The 21,991-nt window shown below is 39.0% G+C and overlaps 1 protein-coding gene across 1 annotated transcript in view; it reads right to left on the bottom strand.

The window, feature by feature from the left end:
- The window catches only part of LOC139688827 (nose resistant to fluoxetine protein 6-like), an 84,035-nt gene that overhangs the window by 23,721 nt on the left and 38,323 nt on the right, over positions 1-21,991 (bottom strand). The window contains exon 3 of the mRNA XM_071586263.1: positions 8,059-8,285. Coding sequence (XP_071442364.1) covers positions 8,059-8,285 — 227 coding nt within the window. The remainder of the gene's footprint in view (positions 1-8,058; positions 8,286-21,991) is intronic.

Raw genomic sequence — 21,991 nt, 5'->3', positions numbered from 1 at the left:
GCTAAGTGTAACAATGGCCCTCAAGAAGTCTTAGATTATTCTTTCTTGATTACCACATCATTCCAGCTAATATCTTTAACGTATGTGGAAATATTTCCTTTGTGGAAAATAATACATGATAATCCACATCTTTAACTTTGAAGTACTCTGCATAACCCACAATGTGTAATACAGTTACAGTGTTTTCTAAGAGAAAACCTTTTAAAATAGCGGAGCGTGCTCACATCCAAACATTTTTATAAAACTTTACCCGAAATACGAGGTGTTAGGTCGTACACAAGGTGACCAGTCATATTCTGAATACCTATTCCCATCTTATTCACTATTTTTCCAAAGAACGTGTTATCATATATAATTCGGCTTTTCCTTTGTAATACATTGATCTAAAACGGTGATCGGCTTTGAGGTACTGTGTATCATATAGTTTAAATGAACGCATTTTGCTAGAAAAATGCTACTCTTTTGGTTAAATGTTTCTTGAACTCAGAAATCTGAGACTTCAATTCGTCATTTTAAATTAAATTTATCTTCAACCGAAAGCTTTGGTAGAGAAGAACAAGCCTTCAGCAATGCTAACCTCTGTAAATGACTCAAGGCTACTACAGAAATATAGGTATGAGACGTAGTAATTGACGGCCGAAGATGAAAGGAGACAATTAATACCAGAAACGGTATGTTTTACAAGTTTTGCAAAATTATTTGTGTTTAACTGCCATCACACTATTTTTATCAACGAAAATATGTGTTTGTTTAAAAGAACGGAAGTGTGCATCCTTTGGATGGGATATTATGTGGGCATTCCCCATGCAATACGACATAAGTGTATATAGTAATTTTTTATCATAGAAAACTCTTCAAAACAATCAGCCAACATTTATAAGGTGGTCTGATGAGTTAAAGGGATTAAGAACATTGAGGGTTCCACTGTGAGCGTCATTTTATACAGTGAATTAGATAGGAAAATTAATCAGGTGAAATAAAAACAGGGGTAGCAGCGGCTTCTATGAAACAACAATCATTATCACTTTATGGCTTGATTTACGTCGTTGATGAGCCCCGTAATAGAAATATTTTTTGTAGTTAGATGGGGTGTGAGCACAGTAAACTACAATTTGTAGTAATTGACGCCATTATGGTATTATGCTGTTAACCGCATGATGATATATGCAATGTCTTAAGTCAATAAATCGAGGAATGCCCTTTCCTATGTTAAAATACAGTAACTTATTTTCTGAAAATACTTGTATTGTCTAAAGGTATATCCGAAGGTTGGTTTGGTAGGTTAGGGTAGAGCTCACCCAATAATAAACCCAACGGCGTGTGAAATTCACACATCAAGGTATTGGTGGGCCAGTTCCTTCCCCTGTGCCGCCTATGGTCTCCCAGAAGGGAGAACTGGTACCTGAAAATTCACGAAGCTTGGGTGAAGCCGAGGGTGCCTAGAGGCGTCCCCGCGAATCGAAAGAGGGTCCTCATGTTGTCCCAAAACTCCATCTACTTATTGCCACGCCCAAGGGATATGCAGTGTCTACATAAATATTACTTCAATTGATTTTATAATAATTTTTAATAAATAATATTAATCGTTCAGTCTACATTTGAAGAGTCGGTCGAGAACTACTGGTCGAATAATTACACTTCGAAATATACCTGCAACGCGCAGAAAATCAGAATATTAAATAATCAATCAAGGGCAAATCCAATACATCTTACAACAATACACGGATAACTCTTTCGAGTATATCTCGTACAATACACGCTTATCTCTTGTATGCACATGGCACGAATATTTGTAAAGTGCCGGGGATATGTGCCATTGGTATGCTTCACACATCCAACCAAGAATCGTATTCAGGGAGTAGTAGCTGTCTTAGGAAAAGACTTCCGTGGTCATTTTTAGAATATATTTATATAGACACACCCGAGGGAGGAGGAAAATTCCGATGATTGTAATAGCATACCCAAAGCTAGCGAAAGGTACTTAGTTCACAGTTTGATGCCCCATTAGATGTTCGGTGTATCGCAAACAGCGCCGACCAAGACGTTTTGGTACTCGGGTAGAAAAATTCACTAAACAATCCCCACCCTCATTTATGGGCATTAGAGATATTTATTCATCATAATCTCAATCTTTATATGGTACCCCTATTCAAGGGCCAACTCATCCACCGCCTCCCTAATGTAGCGCCTTGGATAATAATGTCTCACTCTATGCCCGCCAACTCGCCCCTGGACCACTCGCGCTTCTCACCCTTATAGAAGAAACGGCGTCAGTAATCAAAGGCTTGTCCACGGCATGCGAGTCGCCGCTCAAGTCCATCCAATTCTCTTACCCTCCGAGCTGAAAGGCTTTGCTAGCCTACCCTTCCTGAAGTCGAAAGATAGAAACTTGCCGACACGAGGGCATCCACGAATTAAACGAACAGCCATCCCATTTGATTGTTTCAACGAATGATTTTCGTAGTTCAATGACTTAGAATTCAACGAAAATTCCACCAAAAACTCGAGACGATCTCCGCGGCCGAGTTTGACGGACGGAGAATCCAACGCGCAGTTGCGCATATTTTGCAGGACCCGCACGTTGTAGCGCAAAATTTTAAAAGCGTAGCGAAGGAATGTCCTGTTCAAGTTTCTCCGGAAGTCCGAATTAAGCACCACTCCGTCTTTTCTTGCACGAAACCGCGTCGCAATCTCTCCACCCTCCACTTCCGGTGGACTCGGCCAAGTGGAGGGCTTTTATTTTCCGCGTGCGTCGCGAATATCTTGAGCGGCAGCGCCGCGATCGTTGCAGAGTGGGCTTGAGGGAGTAGATGAAGGCTGACCTCATTCGAGGGCGTGCAAATTCTTTATTTTCCAAAGTTGCATACGATGGGAGAGCATGCTGCGAAATATGACCACGGTCACCCGCCGGAGAGGAAGTAAACTGATCCAAACGTTTTTATTTGAACTTGTACCAGTAACGGCAGCCAAAAGAGTATGGCGTAATATAGAATGAGAACGATTAACGGATAGCTTTCTGGCTCGATCCATTGTCTCTGAGAGGCGAGTAATTATTGCGGTCACTGTGATAATCACAAAGCAAACATCATGTTTCAGAGGAGATTTACCATGGTAACATTAGGGGAGGGCTTAAGGGCCGGGAAATCATTTGTGATATATACCAAACATTCCATCGTTGTTGTAATGTAGCTGAGGGTGTATAATTCCTAGGCTAACATAGCACTTTTGCCAATAAAAATTCGTTCCCAAAAAGGACCTCGAGAACTTTTGGTCACAGATCACTTCCTACGGAACTGTTATCTTCACACGTTTCGAATGAAGAGGCGACTAAAATTGACAAATTTTGCACCTCATGATCTTGTGATCGAAAAATGAGAATGTGAAATGGTGTCCATTTCAGTTGACAGACATCGGGTGAAAAGTGGCTTAAAGTAAATTTAAGATCCAATGATGTATCATAAGATGTATTTTTTATATGCATCATTGCAATCGCTATTGCTATTAACGTGATTTTTATCCTGAGCACAATTGTCAACCGTCGAAATTCGCACATAGAACAGTCCGAATCGCGGAATTACGCACGTCGCATATCCAAGATATCTCAAATGTCTCTTGGTATGTCTGCGAGAGAGATTCGTATCTGAAATATTACTGAGGTGTTTAAGAGAGGTGTCGCCAATAACCAGGAAACCAGCGATATCTCACGAGATATCTCATAAATGTCTCGAGACGTCTCAAAAAATCATTGCATGATGTACCAGAGAGATTACTGTAACAACGAAACAAGTGAATAGATGTGCCTAATTGCCTGCTATCTATTTCCTTTACAAATGTCTCTGATACCTCTCATACAACATGTTATATCTCTAATGTCTCACACCAAGAGAAAATGATATTTAATAGAGACAAACTGAGACTTTTCAATAATGCGGTATAACCTCAATTTGTTGGTTTTTTAGTCAAGTTTAATGTACACTCTCAACGTGCTGCAAATTGTAAAATTTCAGAGAACTTTAAAGGAAAGAAATTATGTACATCAGAACCCTCACCCGAGGACGTATGCGAAAATTATGAATTACAGCTCACCTCTGAACATCCAAGATGATGATATTCGGACGATAATAACTGAATGCCAATTCCAACAAAACGGCGAACTTTCACTTTACCTTTCTATTTGAGAAAGTAAATAAGACCTCTAACACTTCCTATTGATCGGTGCTTTGTGCAAACAATGACAACGTGATACAAACGTTTTATTCATCTATTTCATAGAAAATTATCAATTGTTTATTATGTGATGTGGACCTGTATATTTAATATAATGCAACCCAACACAAAGAAAAAATTAAATTAAAACACTTGCGAACAAATTGAAACAAAATGCGTCAAAGCTAAAAAAAGTATTTAAGCATAAGCTGTTTTGATAACCTATAAATACGCCACCAATTTTGTCCCGAACTCTGTAAAAACTATAACAAAATATTTGGGCTTTGAATTATTTTAATTGGACAAAAAGTCATTCCTATTCTACGACACTTAGCTATGTTTGCATAGAGGTATTTTATTATGAGTCCAGCAAATGAAGTAGGAAATACAAATCCTTGCGTGAGAACATGCCAAAGAAAATAAGAGGACCCATTGATGTTTAAGTAGGAAATCATTTTTTAATGTGATCAGCCTAAAAATTATCAGGATGGAGTCTGAGAAGGAGAGCGATGTGCTAAGGAGGATATCTTTTTACCAAACAACGTTAGACTGTTATTGCTCAAAGAGCTATAAAATTCAACCCGATTGGATATCACTGCGTCACCGATACTCTATTCTCTTCGTTTTCATGGCGATGCATCGTGGCGTGAAAGACAATGTCTGTAAGGTTGGAAATTGAAAGTTTGTTGATGAGTACCATCATTAATAATTCCCGGATACTCAAATTTGACTGAATAAATAATGCAGCTTTACCGTATAAAATGAATGAAATTTTTTTTCAAGGAATTTCATTTTGCCTACCATTTCGGAAAAATTAAATGAAGTCGCACCAAGAAATCCTACAGCGATGATTACTTCGTTTTTCAAATAAAAATTTGATTATTGTTTCAATTACATGGAAAAACACGACGCAAGCCAGAAAAATAGTATGAATATCGTAGAGAAATGTATGAATAGCATTCACTGATCAAAATACATATGCCTGGACCAACCAAACTGCGTCGCCTCAACAAAATTATGCATTTCATTCCAGTGGCATAATCCTCCCATTTAATTTTAAAATCCCAAAGGTCGCAAAAGAACTAGATAATGTCTCGACTGTATATAGATAGGCGACAATTCTTCATAAATTTACAAGTCGTCATCACCAATATCCAAATGGCTTGGCGATTCATGCCCGTGTATCAAATTATAATTAGTCCTCACACACGTGTTAATGAGGAATGGATTACTAGGTAAAACACTCGCTATTTTGGTAGTTAAAATAAGGTAAGAGAACCTAATTGTGAATAACTTTTTATAGATGAAACATTAGGTAGCGCTCCACATTTCCGAAAAAGTTGGTTTTTACTTCTAATCATGGAAAAGTGCTTATGCGTGCTTTCAAAAAAAACTACATGAATTGTCGCAACAGTAACTTTGGCGGAATCATCATCTGGTGTAAGCACCCATGCGAGAATTTCGTTGAAAAAATCATTTGCGACCAGACGAATGATTTTTGCACAGTGCAAAAATTAAATCTAATATGAAGGAATCCAGGAAAAGTTACCATCATAATAAAAGATAAACAGATATCATGGTGAGTACCAGAAATGTAAGAGGACCTCGTATATATGGAACGCGCTTTTGAGTTGCATTAAACAATTACTTTAGTCTAGAGAACACGATATCATTGTATGGTTAAAAAATATTATTTAAATTCCACTTTCTGATTGCTAAGAGGATCGTTTCTCTGAAAACCAGGTACAGATTGTATTCCCGTAAGCGCTTTCCCTTTCCGGGATCCTCCCACGTGGAAATTCGATGAGACTGTGGAACTGACTTGGAGAATACTAACCTACTTAAAAATTACGTGTTTAATATTTTTTTTACACACGGTCCCTATCATTCATGGAATGGGAACATGGATGAGGATTAGAAAAAAATAGCGCCCAGACTTACGTCACACACGTCTGAGTCCTGTAGGGCGCCAATGGACGAACTTTCTTCACGGGACACAAACATTCGCTTCAATGCAAGGCGTAGCATTCTGCGAATCATTGTCAAGGGAAGAGCCTGGAGACTGTTCCTTCTCATAGCTCCCCATGCCTTTCATATTAGGTTGTTCGAGATGTTATGCCACTTTTCTTAGGTTCATCATCATCCCTCTATCCCAATATTTTTATAGCCTTAATTCTCACTTTTCTATTACGTGATTCCGTTACGAAACGACCCTCAACATTGAGGAAAGGAGGACAAGAGAAGATTTTTTTCCGCATTTTTAAATCGGGAAGTAGGCAAGATGAAGAGGCAAAAAAGTATTTTACAAAAAGAACGGTAAATATGTACAAACAGTGAAGTTACGCGAAGCATAAATCGAAGTGATAGATAGTAAACAGATATCAAGTGTATACAATCGAAAGTAAACGTACTTAGTGATTAAAGGCGGAAAGTATGAGTAAAATAAAGGAGAGTAAGTAATAAAAAGGGAACTCATGATTTTAAGCTCAACATTGGTTCTTATCCTGACAATTAACGCATGAAATCTGTCTAGAATTAAAACAGGACAATGCATTATGATTTCAAAATGTTCTGGCTTTTCCAGGATCTCAAGAGTAAAATTTATATTTTCGAGATTAATTTCGACGAAATAAATGATGGGTGATATAATTTTAAAATGTGTGATTAACTTTAATTTATGTAGTCAATTTGAAATTTCAACGTTGATGTTCCCTGGACTTGACAGGACTGGTGGACACCGACCTCCACGCACGAATGGAAGCCAACAAATTCTGCGAAGAAATAGCTTGCCCAGATTAGCCCATATACTTCCTATACTCTTAAAGGACCACTCCTATGTGATATTATTTAAGGGGCGACGAAGGATTTCACCTCGGGCTGCAGCGTATTGACTAATAACGCCAACACCATCTGAAGCACACCGGCCAAATCACACGGAATTTTAGCTGTGATTATGTCCATTAGCTCCTACCGCCGTTTAACGTATTAATTCAAAGATGAGCATAAAAATAATGATTCCGATACATTTACATATTTAGGGCGTAAATTTGGTTGCATTATGGTTCCCTAAAATAGCCATTTCGACTTCATATCATTAACAATATAGACGTGAGAATTATTATTAGAGCATAAGACTTCCTTAACGTTATAAACATTGAATTACTTCAGTGGAAATGTGACACTGTTTCTGGGTGAAGCATTGCGTTTTATATGAATTATTTGTTGCTGGTATGCCAGGGGTGTAGTTATACCGTGTAGATTGATATAAAGGCAATATCAATAGTAAATGTGACCTCTTAATGGGTATAAGTTCAAAAATCCAAAGTTCAAGGTTCCGTTCCGATATTCAATGAAATCATTGATATATATATGTATATATATATATATATATATATATATATATATATATATATATATATACATATATATTTATTTATTTTGAAATCCTATTATTTGATACGGATTATGAAAAAGTTACAAATGTTCTTAAAAGACATTAAAAGAGGTACCATGTCTTTTAAAGTTCTAGTATAAAAAAATGAGATTACAAGTCTTAACTTCGATAGTTTCGGGGCTCAATAATGTCGACTGTTGTGTACCGCTTACTTGATTGTTAATAATATTCTGCAAATAACTTATCACTGGAAAAAAATATGACAAATCAAGAACAAATGAAAAGGTGAGATTATTAACACCAAAATAATAAATAATGATGGTTGACTTCGATTAGAGATCAGCATAATGATACTGGAACACAATATGGTCCGCCCATTACGGACAACCGTAGGGTGATAATTCGGAACGGACTGCTCCATGGACGGTACTACCTTGCATGGCGAAGGATAGCCTTACCTCATTCGGAACCCTGATGTGCTCCTGGGGACTCCCGCGATGCCGGAAAGTCGCCACGAAAACCTCAACCTCTCCAGGCGGTCCATCCGGAATCACAGCTGATCCGTTGCCGTCTGTTGCTATTTCTTTGGTGCGAGGGACGAGGGAACGGCACATGGACAAGGAGCCCATCCAATAATTGTTTCCCCACAGGAATCCCGATCCAGGAGTACCGCTGGCATCCAGCACTGCGAGGAAGATAACGAAGCGGTTAGTCATTTGAAATACGTATCATCGTCTAATCGCGGAGGAGATTTTAACGCATGTTGCATTTCATGATCAGATTGTTATGAATGCGTAGCAGATATTCGATACCGCCGCTAACGAGCAAGCTGCCGCTAAACTTTCTCCTCTCTAATGTAATAACGCAGAGAGAGAACAGGTGAATGTAAATAAAAAAGCTTGCAACCTGCACTTTTATGTTCTTGAAAGAATTATATCATTCACTGATTCCATCGCGCAACTTTGATGAAGATGTCTTAGCCACAATCTAAGCCTAACGGAGCACTTAACTAATGGAGAAAGCGCGTTCGCCTGGCGAATATTAACATTAGAAAATCAAATTCCCTTTCTTCTTTACAGAAGGAATATTCTATTTTACATAATCTCCAGGTGATTGGATGGATATGAATATTACTGTTGAGCGGGATGGTCGCGTGTTTGATTTCCATTTGTGAATAAAAGTTTTGCCCGAAGACCAGAATCTTTCATTCTTTTTAATGAATCAAAGGCTCGGGAAAACACACTAGCATTTCTCAACCATTTTGCAAATTTAAATTATTAGATAAGGGAAAGCAGTTTAAAGAAAGGTCTGGAATTCATATTGCTTGGTGCAGCATTGGTAATGAAGTTTAAAGGAGGATGTTATAAAAACTGAGCATTAAAAGTTAAAATTGATAATTGAGTGCAGGCTTCCGCGGATTGATGATAGTGATGAAGGTGGTTTCTCGGGATTCTCTCCGCGTAAATTTCTTCTGGCCTGAGCCAATCAGCTGGATTACCTGCGAATTTGTCATCACGGCAGACGGAGCAACGCGAAGGTAAACTCGAGAGAACGTCTTGGTTACAATCAATGACGTTTCAGAATATAATAATGATAAATATTTACGCTGCTAAAAAAATACCAAAATTATAAAATGTTGATGCTTTCAGCATGCTCATTGTTTTCCCAAGGTTTGCACACTGTTTAATCGAATAGTCAACAACAGACAGATATGCAGAGATAGTTTTCCATGCGGAAAAAAGAGTAGGAAAGCGGCTAATGTCCAAACACATTGACTGTTATTTAATTTCCAAAGATCCCTCAACCGGAGAACCTTCACTTTCCATCGAGTTGCGAGGTTATCCTTAAAAAAAATACTTAAACACTCCTCAAAAAGGCAAAGGCCTCCGTTACGTTATCTTAAAAAGAACGGAGATTAGGCGTTTTCCCCTTCATGCGCGCGACTGACGAAACACAATCTGAAAAGGTGGATGAATGAGCTCAGAGGTATAATCAAAGGAGCGAAGCCCAACGAGGAGTGGACTCCTTTCGTCTCGCATTTGAAGCCAATAACCAACGGGGGCGAGTTTAACTGCTCTTTGTCTTCGATTCCAAGACGTGGGTTGTTTCGAGCACACCCCTAACTTCTAAACTCACCATGAAAACTTTGATCGAACGAGAATTTATTAAAGCAGTCATTTGGGTATTACAAAAAACGGCCAATTTTTCTTCAGTTCATGAAATTTCAGTGAAGAAGTAAGTTTTCGCATCTTTTAAGTCGATTAAGTACATGATGGCTGATGAATAAGTCGGCGGGGAGTAGCCCAATGGGTTGAACGTTCGACTTCTGGGATAAGTTTGAGTAATTCCAGCGGAAATTCCAGTTAAATCTAAGAAAAGTGATTTTTATAGTTATCAAGGGTTACCAGGAAATCGCAGGCATTAGATAGAAAGGAATTTTTCCATTATCTAAGTACGTAAATCACACAAGAAGCATGAGCAATTTCCTGGCGAGCTCCACTCTCAACTTTCACTAAAATACAATGATGTTAGTAAACTTTTCCAATGCACTACAGCTAAAATGATTTTTCACAAAACTCGAGTTTCAGTGATTGAGCATCATCGTCATCATCAGATGAAGTTAAAACGAAAAATGACTTCTTTATAAGCCACTCGGTTAGAGAGAGTCACATTGTTCTCGTGGTCAGTGTGTCCATACAAAACCTACATTAACAGTTTTACTACCATTAAAAATAACATTATTCACGAAATTCGTCTAACATGCAGTCAAGTTTACTTTATTGAGCTAAAGGTTTCAAGAATCTCACCATGAACAGCGAAGGAAATGAATCGCTCAAAACGCATCGCATCGGAAACCCGTTGTGCGTCATCACGATTGGGTTTTCGGTGAGCGTACTTCTACGTGCAAGAGCATCAATCGAGTCCAGGCCACATCGCCCCGCGAGAGTACGTGGAATTCATTTACCTAAAAATCACAAACGTCAGATTTTGGACGAGGTCTTGTCCTCCCACCATTGAAAAACTGGGTTCCCACAACTTAAAATAATCCTCATCTCTTTCGCCCTGGTCAAGCTTGCCTCCAGGGATTTATAATTGAGGTCAAAGAACACGTTTGCTTTTTAAGTCTTCGTGAGCATGGATTCGGATGAGTCGACAAGTATTTTTGCATGAGAGGAAATGCAATAACCGGGAATTGGATTTTCAATCGATGATAATAACCAGGCATCTCTGTAATGTACATACCAGGTCGAAGGCTAGAAGAGCCCAAGTCATTCAGTGTTATTTCGTCGCCGAAAGTCGCGGGTAAAGTGGTGATTGCAGAAGATAAGTGCTAATAAAATAAACTTTGCACTCCTATTTCTACTCCTGCACTCCCAATCGAGGGCATGTGCTAAAGGCTATTCGTCGCACCTTTTTTGCGAGGTTATCGACTGGAGAGAAACGCTGACTTAAGATGACTGGATACGTTCCGATTGCAAGGACAATGGACACCAGAGCGCCTCTTGTCGTGGCCTGCTACTCCCCCAGGAAACAACTGCTTCTCTTCTCTCCTCATCTGATGTAGAGTTTTCTTATTCAGCACATTATAGTCCCCCGTTCGCGGACAAAAGATTGGACGGCGCGTGCGAGGACCGTCAAGGACGTTAGCCGTCAAAAACTTGAGTACCTAACCGTCCAAGGGTCATCTCTCTCCGTCTCCAATTGGTTCCTCGTCCCGTCTCGCGATTACTTTCATTTTATAAACCCCCCTTTCGATAGATAGTGCATAACGTTCACAAATTTCAATCAGAGTAGCCACTCATTTTCTAGTCTCAATTTCTAATTTCCCGACAAAGATGTCATCATTTTTCCTGATTTTTCTCCTGACTGTTTGGAAAAGATTTACGTATATTTTATGTGAATCGTTGCTTAACGTGCCGCCGGTGTATACAGAGTTGGCCCCTTTTATAATTCGGTTTTTTCCAACCACGATAACTGAGGGAAATATGAAATTATCACACAACTAAAAAGAAAATATTAATCATCGGAAATCCCCAATTCGAATATCAAATTTCCGACTCAAAAAATCGGTCCCCTTATTAATTTTTTCGGAATTTTTGAAGAAAGGGAATGATTCCCGAACTTACCCGTTTTTCCAGACCGAGTGGTCACCCTGCCAATAATATGCAGACATAATTGAGAAAAAAGTGCCGATAAGGTGTAAAGATGGAGTTTTTATCTGCGCGAAGGAATCTGATTGTTGTGACGGCTAACATTCTGACTTCTCACACCGAAGGCTCATTGATTCAAATCCTGGCACCAACAAAGTTTTCATGATAATTATGTTCCTACTGGGGTGTGTCGTGTGGGGACAACAGCTCGAATTCTTGCTTGGGTGCGCTTCTCTACAAGTAGTAATTGCTCCGTATTTACGACAGGATTAACTGTGATCACTGAGTCAAATTTCGTTAAAAGAATGAGCTAAGAGCCAATGACTGGTTTTGCCTGAACTTTCTTTCGCTACCTCAAATCTAATATTCCTAAAGATTACCAACTTATCCATGAAGAGCTATCGGTCAGTTCTCCCTTACAGATAACTACTTCCAATAGTACCCAACCCAGTAGATGAAGAAACAAGGGTTTTTGGAATTTTCTGCGCCAAAGGTGGTAATTTGGAACGAGTAGTCTCCTGACATTTCAAATAATTTTGAAGTCAATGAACCCTAATTCAGTCTCTTTCCGAGGAGAGGAAACTTTATAAGTTACCAATTCACGAACATCATCCCAAAAACCTTTCTTTCGTTTCTTTATTCATCAATAGATCGAGAAACCTTTAATTTACTACACGCCCTATTGGTATTTGTAAAATAAAAACGTGCAGCAGAAGGACTTAAAATTTCTGATTAGTCACAAGAGTAATGAGCTTCTGAAGGTACAAGAGTAGAGGCCAGGTCTAAACTGTAAAAAGGATACAGGTCAACAAGGACTTACACAAACGAAGTTTATTACATCTCAGTCGACTAGGCATTGGGGGGCTAAAATCGGAGATATGAAGTAATGAGTCGGCAAATTTCTAGCGAGAGTATTTTCCTTTTCATCAGCAACTCAAGGACTGATTAAAATCCCCACATACTATGTACTCCTACTTTGCATCAAGGACAGAAATCTCTCTAAAATTAGGTAACTTGTCGCCTCTCTTTTCGATGCTTGGCCGACCGGTTTAGATAAAACACGTCATGATCAACGTACAAGAATAATATAGGCTTAGCGAAAGGAGATTTTATATGCAGATAATGATGATTTGATGCGTCAAAATCGTTTCGTCAATGCCTAAGTGGTGTTAAATATTTCCTTTCTTTCCACTTCCACATGACGCAGTTCCAACAAGTAATGACGCCTAAAATGTTGATACTGTGAAATTGGCAATTTCCATTAGATGAGTGTTGATTCAACAAATAGGTCGGAAAAAATGACCTAATGATTACTAATAAGATGTTTCATGAAGCCGTTAATGACGTCAAAATATATCCTGCATCTATCAAAACGCAGTATTTTGTCTTAAAATATAAATACTATCCTTAAAATAGTTTCACCACGTGTAACACTAAATTCTATAAACATATCTCGATAAAATTTCATGAACTCGGCTAATAATTATTCTCTCATAAGTATAACATTTCAAGAAAACTTTAAAGTCTTCACATGACAGGGGGGAGATAGCCTAGGTTTTACTACGTGATACAAGGATACATGATACTCTTACATAAGTTTTACTATATTTCTTAATAAGCGGAGTTTACCTGGCGCATTAAGTCATTATCAAGTTACCACCAAGGGACCAGTTTTTACCTATCTTTCTCATAACAAAGTATAAAACTTTCCTGAGCTACATTTTCATTCTTTCACCTTGATAACTACACGGTTTGCCGAAAATGATCGGCGGAAAATTAATATAATATTTCTAATACATATTACAGTTCTTCTTACTTAAAATAATAATGAAACGTCTTTGTTGAGATTCCCTTGTCATTTACATCCATAAATACGTTAACGATTAGTACTTAAAGAGATAAGAAATTTTTACAGTAATTATCAGAAAATATGTATAATAAAATATATTTACAAATAATAATGAGAAGTAAAATCAATGTTATATCAGGGAAATATTTGTGTAGAGTGTGAAAAAATATGTGCGAGTACACGATATATATTTGAGGGAAAATCGTAAGGATTGTAAACTGATATCCGTATATAACTAATATCCTTCGATCCATACGAATTTTTCAAATTACAAGCCTGCCGGAGATTAATTTTAAGAAATGGCAGCCCTATTTGCAGCAGGTTTCACTAAGTCTGAGGGATTTTAGTTTGTTTCCTGGGTCGTGACTACGGTAACTTCTTTTCTGCAGCATCAAATTCTGATTTACATACATATTTCAATTTGCCTTCTTCACCCTTCAGTACAGTCTTGTTTGACCATTTGCCACTGCGAAGTTTTTCCAAGTAAATTCTCCATCCCTTCGTTTTTATTCATTTTTTTTCAGGAACCGACGGAGAGAAATAAAAATAAGAGACCGAAGGTATTTTCCGCCCTAAATATATCCGCTACCAAGTACTACTTATTACTTAACCTCTCAAAGACGTCATTTAGTTCTGAGAATCTTTTTCTAATGATCAGCTTTCCAATTACGCCATCACAAAAGGATTTTTACTGTTCTGACCGATATTCCTCGTCCTTCGAAAGTTGCACTCAGAGGAGAACAATGGGTCTCAGCCGGGAGAGGCAGGTCACTCCATCACTTACTATTTCAACGCGCGTTATGTGTAGCGGTGAGGAGTCGCGATTTTTTGACAGCCATCCACCCCAGGTTGCGCAACCGAATAAATTAAGACGAATTTAGGAGATAAACCCCTGCAACGGAACTCCCTCTTTCTCCTGAACTCTAAAAAAAAGCACCCGCCGAAAGAAAAGTACTAGACATGATGAGAATATTGAATATCTATCGTGAATCAGATCATGATGAGTATGGACGAAGCTTATAAGGCTGATGAGTATGGACGGAGTTTAGGGCACGCACTCAAGGAAACAAGACGAAAGGGATCACGTACGTGGTTTTATTTACAGTGCGATGGCAAAGTCCACTCAAAAGGCCAGTGAAAGAACGGCAGGAAATGATTTCCATTGATGCGATAAACAAAGCAAGAGAAAATGAAAACAAGAGATGATTATGAATATTTTTATATGCCGAAACAAAACTAATATTTTTATTTGCCGAAACAAAACTTCCGCCTACCTGACTACATAAAAGTCGATATTTTCGATTGTTGGATTAAGTGTCTTCTTTTCACTTTCTCGTTGTACTTGACTTTAATTAAAACGACCGATTTACACTCACATGGGTAGTAATCATTTTTCACAGAACGAACCAATTTCCAGGAAAAAAAGCATTTTATAATGCAAAGGAAAATTTTGTCTCTGAGAACGCGAGAACTTGATTCAGTCATTTGAGCTAACACTTTAGTACAAATACTAACGGCGCATGACATCATGACATGACAGTCACGAACGAGCAAAGTGCGAGACAAATCCATTGGTTAATGAAGCCAAGTGCTTGATGAAGAACTAGCATTTGAGGTCACAAATGTTCGGGAGATGAAATGGAATTGATTGAAAAAAAGGGCGGGATAATACATGCATGGAAAAAGTGAGAGAGAGAATACGCAAGGCCCGACGCCGCCTCTTGGACGGTCCTATTTAAAGAGCTAACAAAGAGGTCACTGTTTCTTTTTCCTTGAGCGCGATGCCGAAAGGCTTATTGGTTTAGTAACTCTCTAGTGCGATAAAGAGAACGAAAACAATAGGGAAGCATTTCCATTTGAAAGGAAAGCAAAATGAATGCGGAGGACCCACAAAAAAAATTGGATTGAATCAAATTCAAATTTCCACCTTTGCTCACTGAATGAGCACACGTGAGGAATCCGATTCGCTTATATTGGCCAATGGACACCTTTAGTGAGTTTGGATATATAAATCGAAGAGAGGCTCACTTTGGACCACAGATAAAACACTTGAATGGAAAATCCTATTATAAACACAACCAGAAAAGGAAAACATAATAGAAACTTATGCCTGGAGCACACTTCTCTCTCGTAGTGAGGCCTGGATGACAATATTAATAAATACGATAGCAGAGTTATTGAAAATATAGAGCTATTACGTAAATAAAATAAACAGATAGAAAAATTATAGTGGTACTACGATGATCAGGACAGGAACACAATTGAAATAAAAACGTGGGCAGAGGAAGGTATAGCTTTACCTGATACATTCTGAGGCACTTTGGCCTCATGGAGACGGCTGTCGTGGGGAAAATGAATGGGAAGATATAAAATGACACAAATGGAAAAAACATGCTCAGGCAAAAGGGAGGAGAAATACAGAAGTAGACTAGCATTACGCAACTGAATGTAGAGCTGCATCGAACGATAATAACAAACGACTGATGATAGGTGATGAGTAATTATTCAACAAAATCATTCACTTTGGGAACATAAAGTGCGCAAATTAAAAAGGAAGACGAATGCTTTGGACTTTTTAGCAGTAATAAATGAGACATTATCAATGAGTATTAATAGAACTCGGGTGAAAAAGATGTGTCCCTTTACCTCCATTTAATAATAATAATTGATGTTTATCCTTCATCTTTTGGAAGGATATCAATGATTACCAACGGAGTTAAGATTAGCAACATATATTTTTTCATAAGCAATGGAAATTACAGCGATAAATACGTAGCTACTCGTAGATATATGCCGCTAAATGGGGAAAGAATAAAATAAAAGAATAATGAAATGAGAAATATGTGACGCCAAGGGCCATGGAAATTATGCTTTGTGTATGCATTAGAATATGACATCGCTGCAAGACTTTTGGCTTAAAACGTATATTAAATGCACATTGAGAAAAGACATTCTGCGGCATATGCTCCCCTATATTATGTTAAATCTTTTGAAACGGTTTAGTTGAATATTTATGATGATATCGCTGATTATCTGGCACATATGTTTAGGAAATATCATTCCAGTTATGAGGGTACGACACACTAATGTGAAGAGATAAAATAAATCACAATGACATACGCAATTAGAGAACTAATTGGAGATTTAAAGAAAGATTGGAATCCGATGAGGGTGGAGGGAAACCCCGCATTTCAACTGACCTGCTCCGAGGGAACCAAGTTTTACGTAAAGTTCAAACTCACTCTCGGCGCACCCCACCAATATCATATTCCTTTGAGCAGTTACAATGGGATGACACCAACAGCTGTGGTTATTAGCATCAATGGGATTGATCTAACTATTTAAAGGTAGGTTTCGGACGGTTCCGGAGGAATATTTACTTCTAAGTATTGCGCGAGTTTCCTCTTTCTTTAGCTTATATTTTCTTAATGTCTTCGTAACTTCTGCTTCTATTCATCCCGAGCATCGTTAAAATAAGTATTGGTTGGCGTGAGATGTTGTAGAAAGAAGAAAGGAGATTTTCCAGAAGGGTTGCGAGAAATATAATATCGCGTAGCTATTAGCCTACTTGTAACTTAGGGCACCAAAAGACCGCCAGTTTAATGCTCCATTTGAGGGGCGGGGTACGGAACTTTCTGAAGTTCCCTCCGTTTGGTACTCGAATCACCTGTGCATACTATTCGCACTCTTGGGAATGAACATAAACTCGTACACTCCCTTATCATGAAAAAAAGTTCTTAGAGCACCGAAAGTACCAAAAATTAGCACCTAAAAGTTAACTCGTTCTAGACCTTTAATGTGCAAACGCATGAACATTAGGGGTCATTTTATTTTCTATTAATTGCCCGTGAAATTTCTCTAATTAATGATATTGGTATTCGCAAGCAGAATTCACAGAGATAGAGGGTGCAGTTACGGAGGAAACAGTGTAGAACGTTTGCTGCGAGAATTTGCGAGGCATTGTTTACCTTTTTTTTGGAGCCACTAAAAGATTATGCGTGCAAAAGCAAATGAAGTAAACAAATTTACGAGATGATTCTCACTCGCTCTCGCTGACAGCATCAATACACAAGATAATACTGCCTGCAATAATTGTCACGATCCCATGCAGTGTGATATTCATGATTTTTAACTCGTGGGTTCTGTCGTTCGAGATTTAATCACACTTTATTCTATATATTAAAATGCGCAAATACACAGACAGAGTATCAATAACGGCCTTGAAGTTAAAAGAAATTCAAAGAATTTTGCTCGAGTGTTAATAAGTGCTACAAGGTACAAGGAGCATAAAAGTGCAGATCGTGACACCCACAACGAAGCAAAGTCCATCGCATTGCAAGCTCAGTATAATTCACTACTGGATGTCAAATACCTATCCATCGAATCGCGTAATTTTTACTGCATGTGGATTTGCACCTCACCCTAGACGTTTATATGAATCATGAATTAATATAAAAACCCTTAAAGCCGTTTCTTCTCGGAATAGACGGATTAAAATGTAGTCTCAATTCAGGGAACAGACTCCACTTTTTCTAATTTCTTCCATGTTGTCCTTCCGTTGCATACATCTTTCACCTCATTCAGACTCATGAGCTGTTTCATATATGCTCTTCTGATTCTACGAATTCTTCATCTTGAGTGCCTCTTCGACCTCATTCGTCCACCGACAACTCCATCGCTTTAATGCCATCCTCTCAAACCATTTACTCTTAACTAATATGTTTGTTTGGCAATTCTACTGTAATCCATAACATGGCGAAATCAATGAAGCGTTCTTTACTATAGCTCACGCGTATTCATAAGCCGTTTGATTCACTTTGTCTTTTCAGAAAATCTCTCTCATTTTCCTGGCTATGAAACATTCGGAAAATTTCGGACAACCAATTTCACTCCCTACTACCCGCCCGCCGGCTACGCTCTCCGTTCGCATCGCAACGCTAAATTTCATATCTCTCGCTCGGTGGGAGCATAAAATATCGCACGGCTCTCACCTCCCCTTCGCCTGCCCACGCGCGTTGAGTCAGCGGACCGGGTCCCCGCGCACACGCCGCCGGGGCATCCCATTCTCTGCGAAAGAAATCAGGCCTCGCGCCCGAAAGTGAAAACGATCGAGGTGCACCGGTCCTCCCACGCCGGAGACCCCCCGACACGGGTTAATCGACCGACAAACCATAATATTCGCTTTCGTTGCGGACGGTGCGATGGCAGATTTTTTATCCCCTCCCCCCGATCCCATCAGTGAGACCGGCTCTTCCTTTATTCGCGCTTCGCAGCACATAGCCTCTCGTTCTCCTCCCTCCTCGGGCAGTTCACGCAATATTTACAAGACGGCTCTCGCCGTATTTTTTAAAATTTCATTTCACACATCTTCGACTTGGGACGATGAAGAAGCTGCTTTCGAGCCTTATGTTGTTCCAGGACAACAGGGCTTCCCAATCCGGGGGGCTGAATCTCTTTTCCGGCGCGGGCCTCTTTGCAGCCGGAGTAAAATTCGAGCGCAATAGAGACTAGCTCACAATCTCAGGAAATAGTGGGTTTAAGTCCCTAAAGGGGGTTATAAGCAATAAAAATGAGCCTGGACTGTTCGAAGAAGTTAGGTAGAAGAAACTTCAACTCTCGCAAAAGAAAGGAAAAGACTAACGATAATTAAGTGAATAACTTTTGAGTACTTAACTTTTTTAGATAAATCATAGAGTTACTCACAAACTTGAAATCTTCTCAAAATTTGTAAGAAAACCCATGGAGATATTATTTACTGTTCCCGCCGAGGGAATAAATAGACAAATCCATTTCTCTGTGGGATTCCGTAGAAAATCTTAAATTATTTCCGAAAGGGTCAAGTATGCGAAATTCCGAACCATGATTACGGTTATTTTGTGCCTATGGCTACATCACAATCGTATTCAGAGGCTGGAACCTCAGGATTATGTTCACACCATGTCAGTGTGCCGAATAAAACTAATTTCTTTCACTTAATTGTCAATATCATTCTAATTTGTCGCTCCTTCTGATCGTACCGAATGTACTTACAGGAATGCTACGGTTACGCCGACAGTAACTTTACATTCATTTATTTCCTATTGAAATACGGCTCTAATAAGATAATCAATCTATTAGATGATAAGCCTTGTTCTGAAATCTTCTTTAAATCATTTTGCGCTTCGCAGGACATAGCCCTAATTTTCCTTGCATTACCACAAAACCCGTGATCTATTTTCTGGCAAGGTCTCAAATAGGAGCAAATAACATATTATTAGGAATGCCAGAAAAGCGGCTGCCAGCATTAAACAAAGCATAACCGTTATGATTCTGTCATTTACTCCTTACTCGATTATACTGGGGTAGCAAAGTACCACTGAAGGTGTAAAAAAAATCATAAACACAGTAATCAACCCGAAGATCGGTTTGGTAATGGTAGAGTTCACCCAGTACTAAGCCCAACGGCGTGTGAAATTCACACATCAGAGTAGGGGTGCCAGTTCCTTTCCCTGTGTCGGTTATGGTTTCCCAGGGAGATGTGGCACCCGAAAAATCACATATTGTCACACCACACGGTGGAGCTGCAGGTGCCCAGAGTGCCTTGCCCGGGAATCGAACCCGGCGCCCTCCGGTCAGCAGTCGAACGCTCTACACACTGGACTACAGCGACCCATACTGAAAGTGCAGTTGATCTTAAATAGAGATGATTATTCCTGACATTAGATAAATAGTCGTAAAACTAAGACACTCGACACAAGAAGAGCAAAAAGAGTTTTTTTTAATTGAGAATAATTATTGGCACGCGACAGAATAAAGTACATGTATAACATAATGTGCTGCAGTTAGCTATTTATTTGCATTTTCCTTCGCCGGATGTTCTTTCGATCAATTTCAATCGCATTGCAATTTGTTCATCATTATCGGTAATCTGAACAGTGAAGTGCATCAATCGTTTCAGTATTCTTAAAGCCAATGTATTTTCATTGTAATTGACAGAGATAAAATTTCTTCAGGCGACTAGACCACCGCATTGTAGGATGCGCTAAATACACGCTTAAATGTCTCAGGCGAAACAGAGTGAAGAAGACAGATGATATTCGCTAATTCAATAATAAAAACACATGTCATGTTCATTTCATCTTCGATTGGGACACATATCGGGCAAGCATATGTTGCATATGGTTTATATTGCAGAAAATAATTTTGAAAAATTTCATGAGCACGTGTAAGGGGCCTGAAGAATAATACATGATGTGAGCTGTATTCATTTTACTGGTCTTGTAAACGCTTAAAGTTAATTGCACTTATATAACACATTACGCATTTGCTTTCAAACTGAGTGCCAAGCAAGGTGAACAGAGAGGGCAGGCCTTAATCGATCTTGAAAATGATATGATGATTTTTTCATTACATTTTTCCCTACAATGAATATCATATCGTAATATCCTGAGAAATAATTACAATATACTGTATTACACGTTCTTCCAGACAAGTTGCGGTAAATGGCATGTGGGAAAATTCAATTAATGGGCGGCTTCCACACCGGTCCATTCCTGCGCCGTCCCTTCAACCATTGACCTTCAAGCTCGCAGAATCAACTGATCACCGTAAATATGAATGTTGGAGTTATGTAACCTCGAATCAATTTGAAACATCAATTCTTCCCGTCACTCCTTCGATTAAAATTACCGGAACAATTGGAACACTAGATTTTTTTTGTTCCACAGACTTTCTAGACATTTGCCGATCAATCCTTAGCGAAATGGTCGAATGAAGCAATTTTCATATTTGGATGACTTGACTGAAAGTTTTAAAAATTGAATTGCGTCAGGACCGGAAAAACAAAACTTATGAATTCTCAAAAAAATACGTGATTTATTTTCAGCAAACAGTGGTGACTTCCAATTAGTTGAATTTTCAAATGGATTTCCAACACCATGCAGTGACCCGCATTTTTAATATTTTCTTTAGTCATTGACTCATGCCGGACTTGCGTTACTTCACATCTCGGTTGTGGTGTGCATGATAAAATGCACTCCGGATAGTTGAGACAGAAGGGTGCAAAATGGAGAAGCCATCCGACGAAAAAGAATACAAAAGAACTTTGAATGCTTTTTAAGGTTCTGACTGGCAGGTGAGAAACGAAACGAGGTCGCAGTTGCCTAAGAGACCCTCGAAATGCGACCCGCAACGCCCTCGACATTTTCGGTTGACTAAATTTATGTAATCTCCTCGCTGTAATCGCCGAAAAGCGTTACTCTCACTCGCAACCATTGTCGGGGAAAGGTCTGGAACACCCCATACTCGCCCTCTTGGTCAAACCGACCGCCTTCCGGGCGACGATCCCTAAGCAAACGATCTTAGACTTCTCCTTTGTTCTCGCAACACGGACAGTCGTTCTCAGGAGACGGG

The sequence above is a fragment of the Hetaerina americana genome, unplaced genomic scaffold (genome assembly GCF_022747635.1).
Source record: "Hetaerina americana unplaced genomic scaffold, ioHetAmer1.1.p SCAF_1, whole genome shotgun sequence".
Lineage (NCBI taxonomy): Eukaryota > Metazoa > Arthropoda > Insecta > Odonata > Calopterygidae > Hetaerina > Hetaerina americana.
This window is presented reverse-complemented; position numbering and strand designations above follow the sequence as displayed.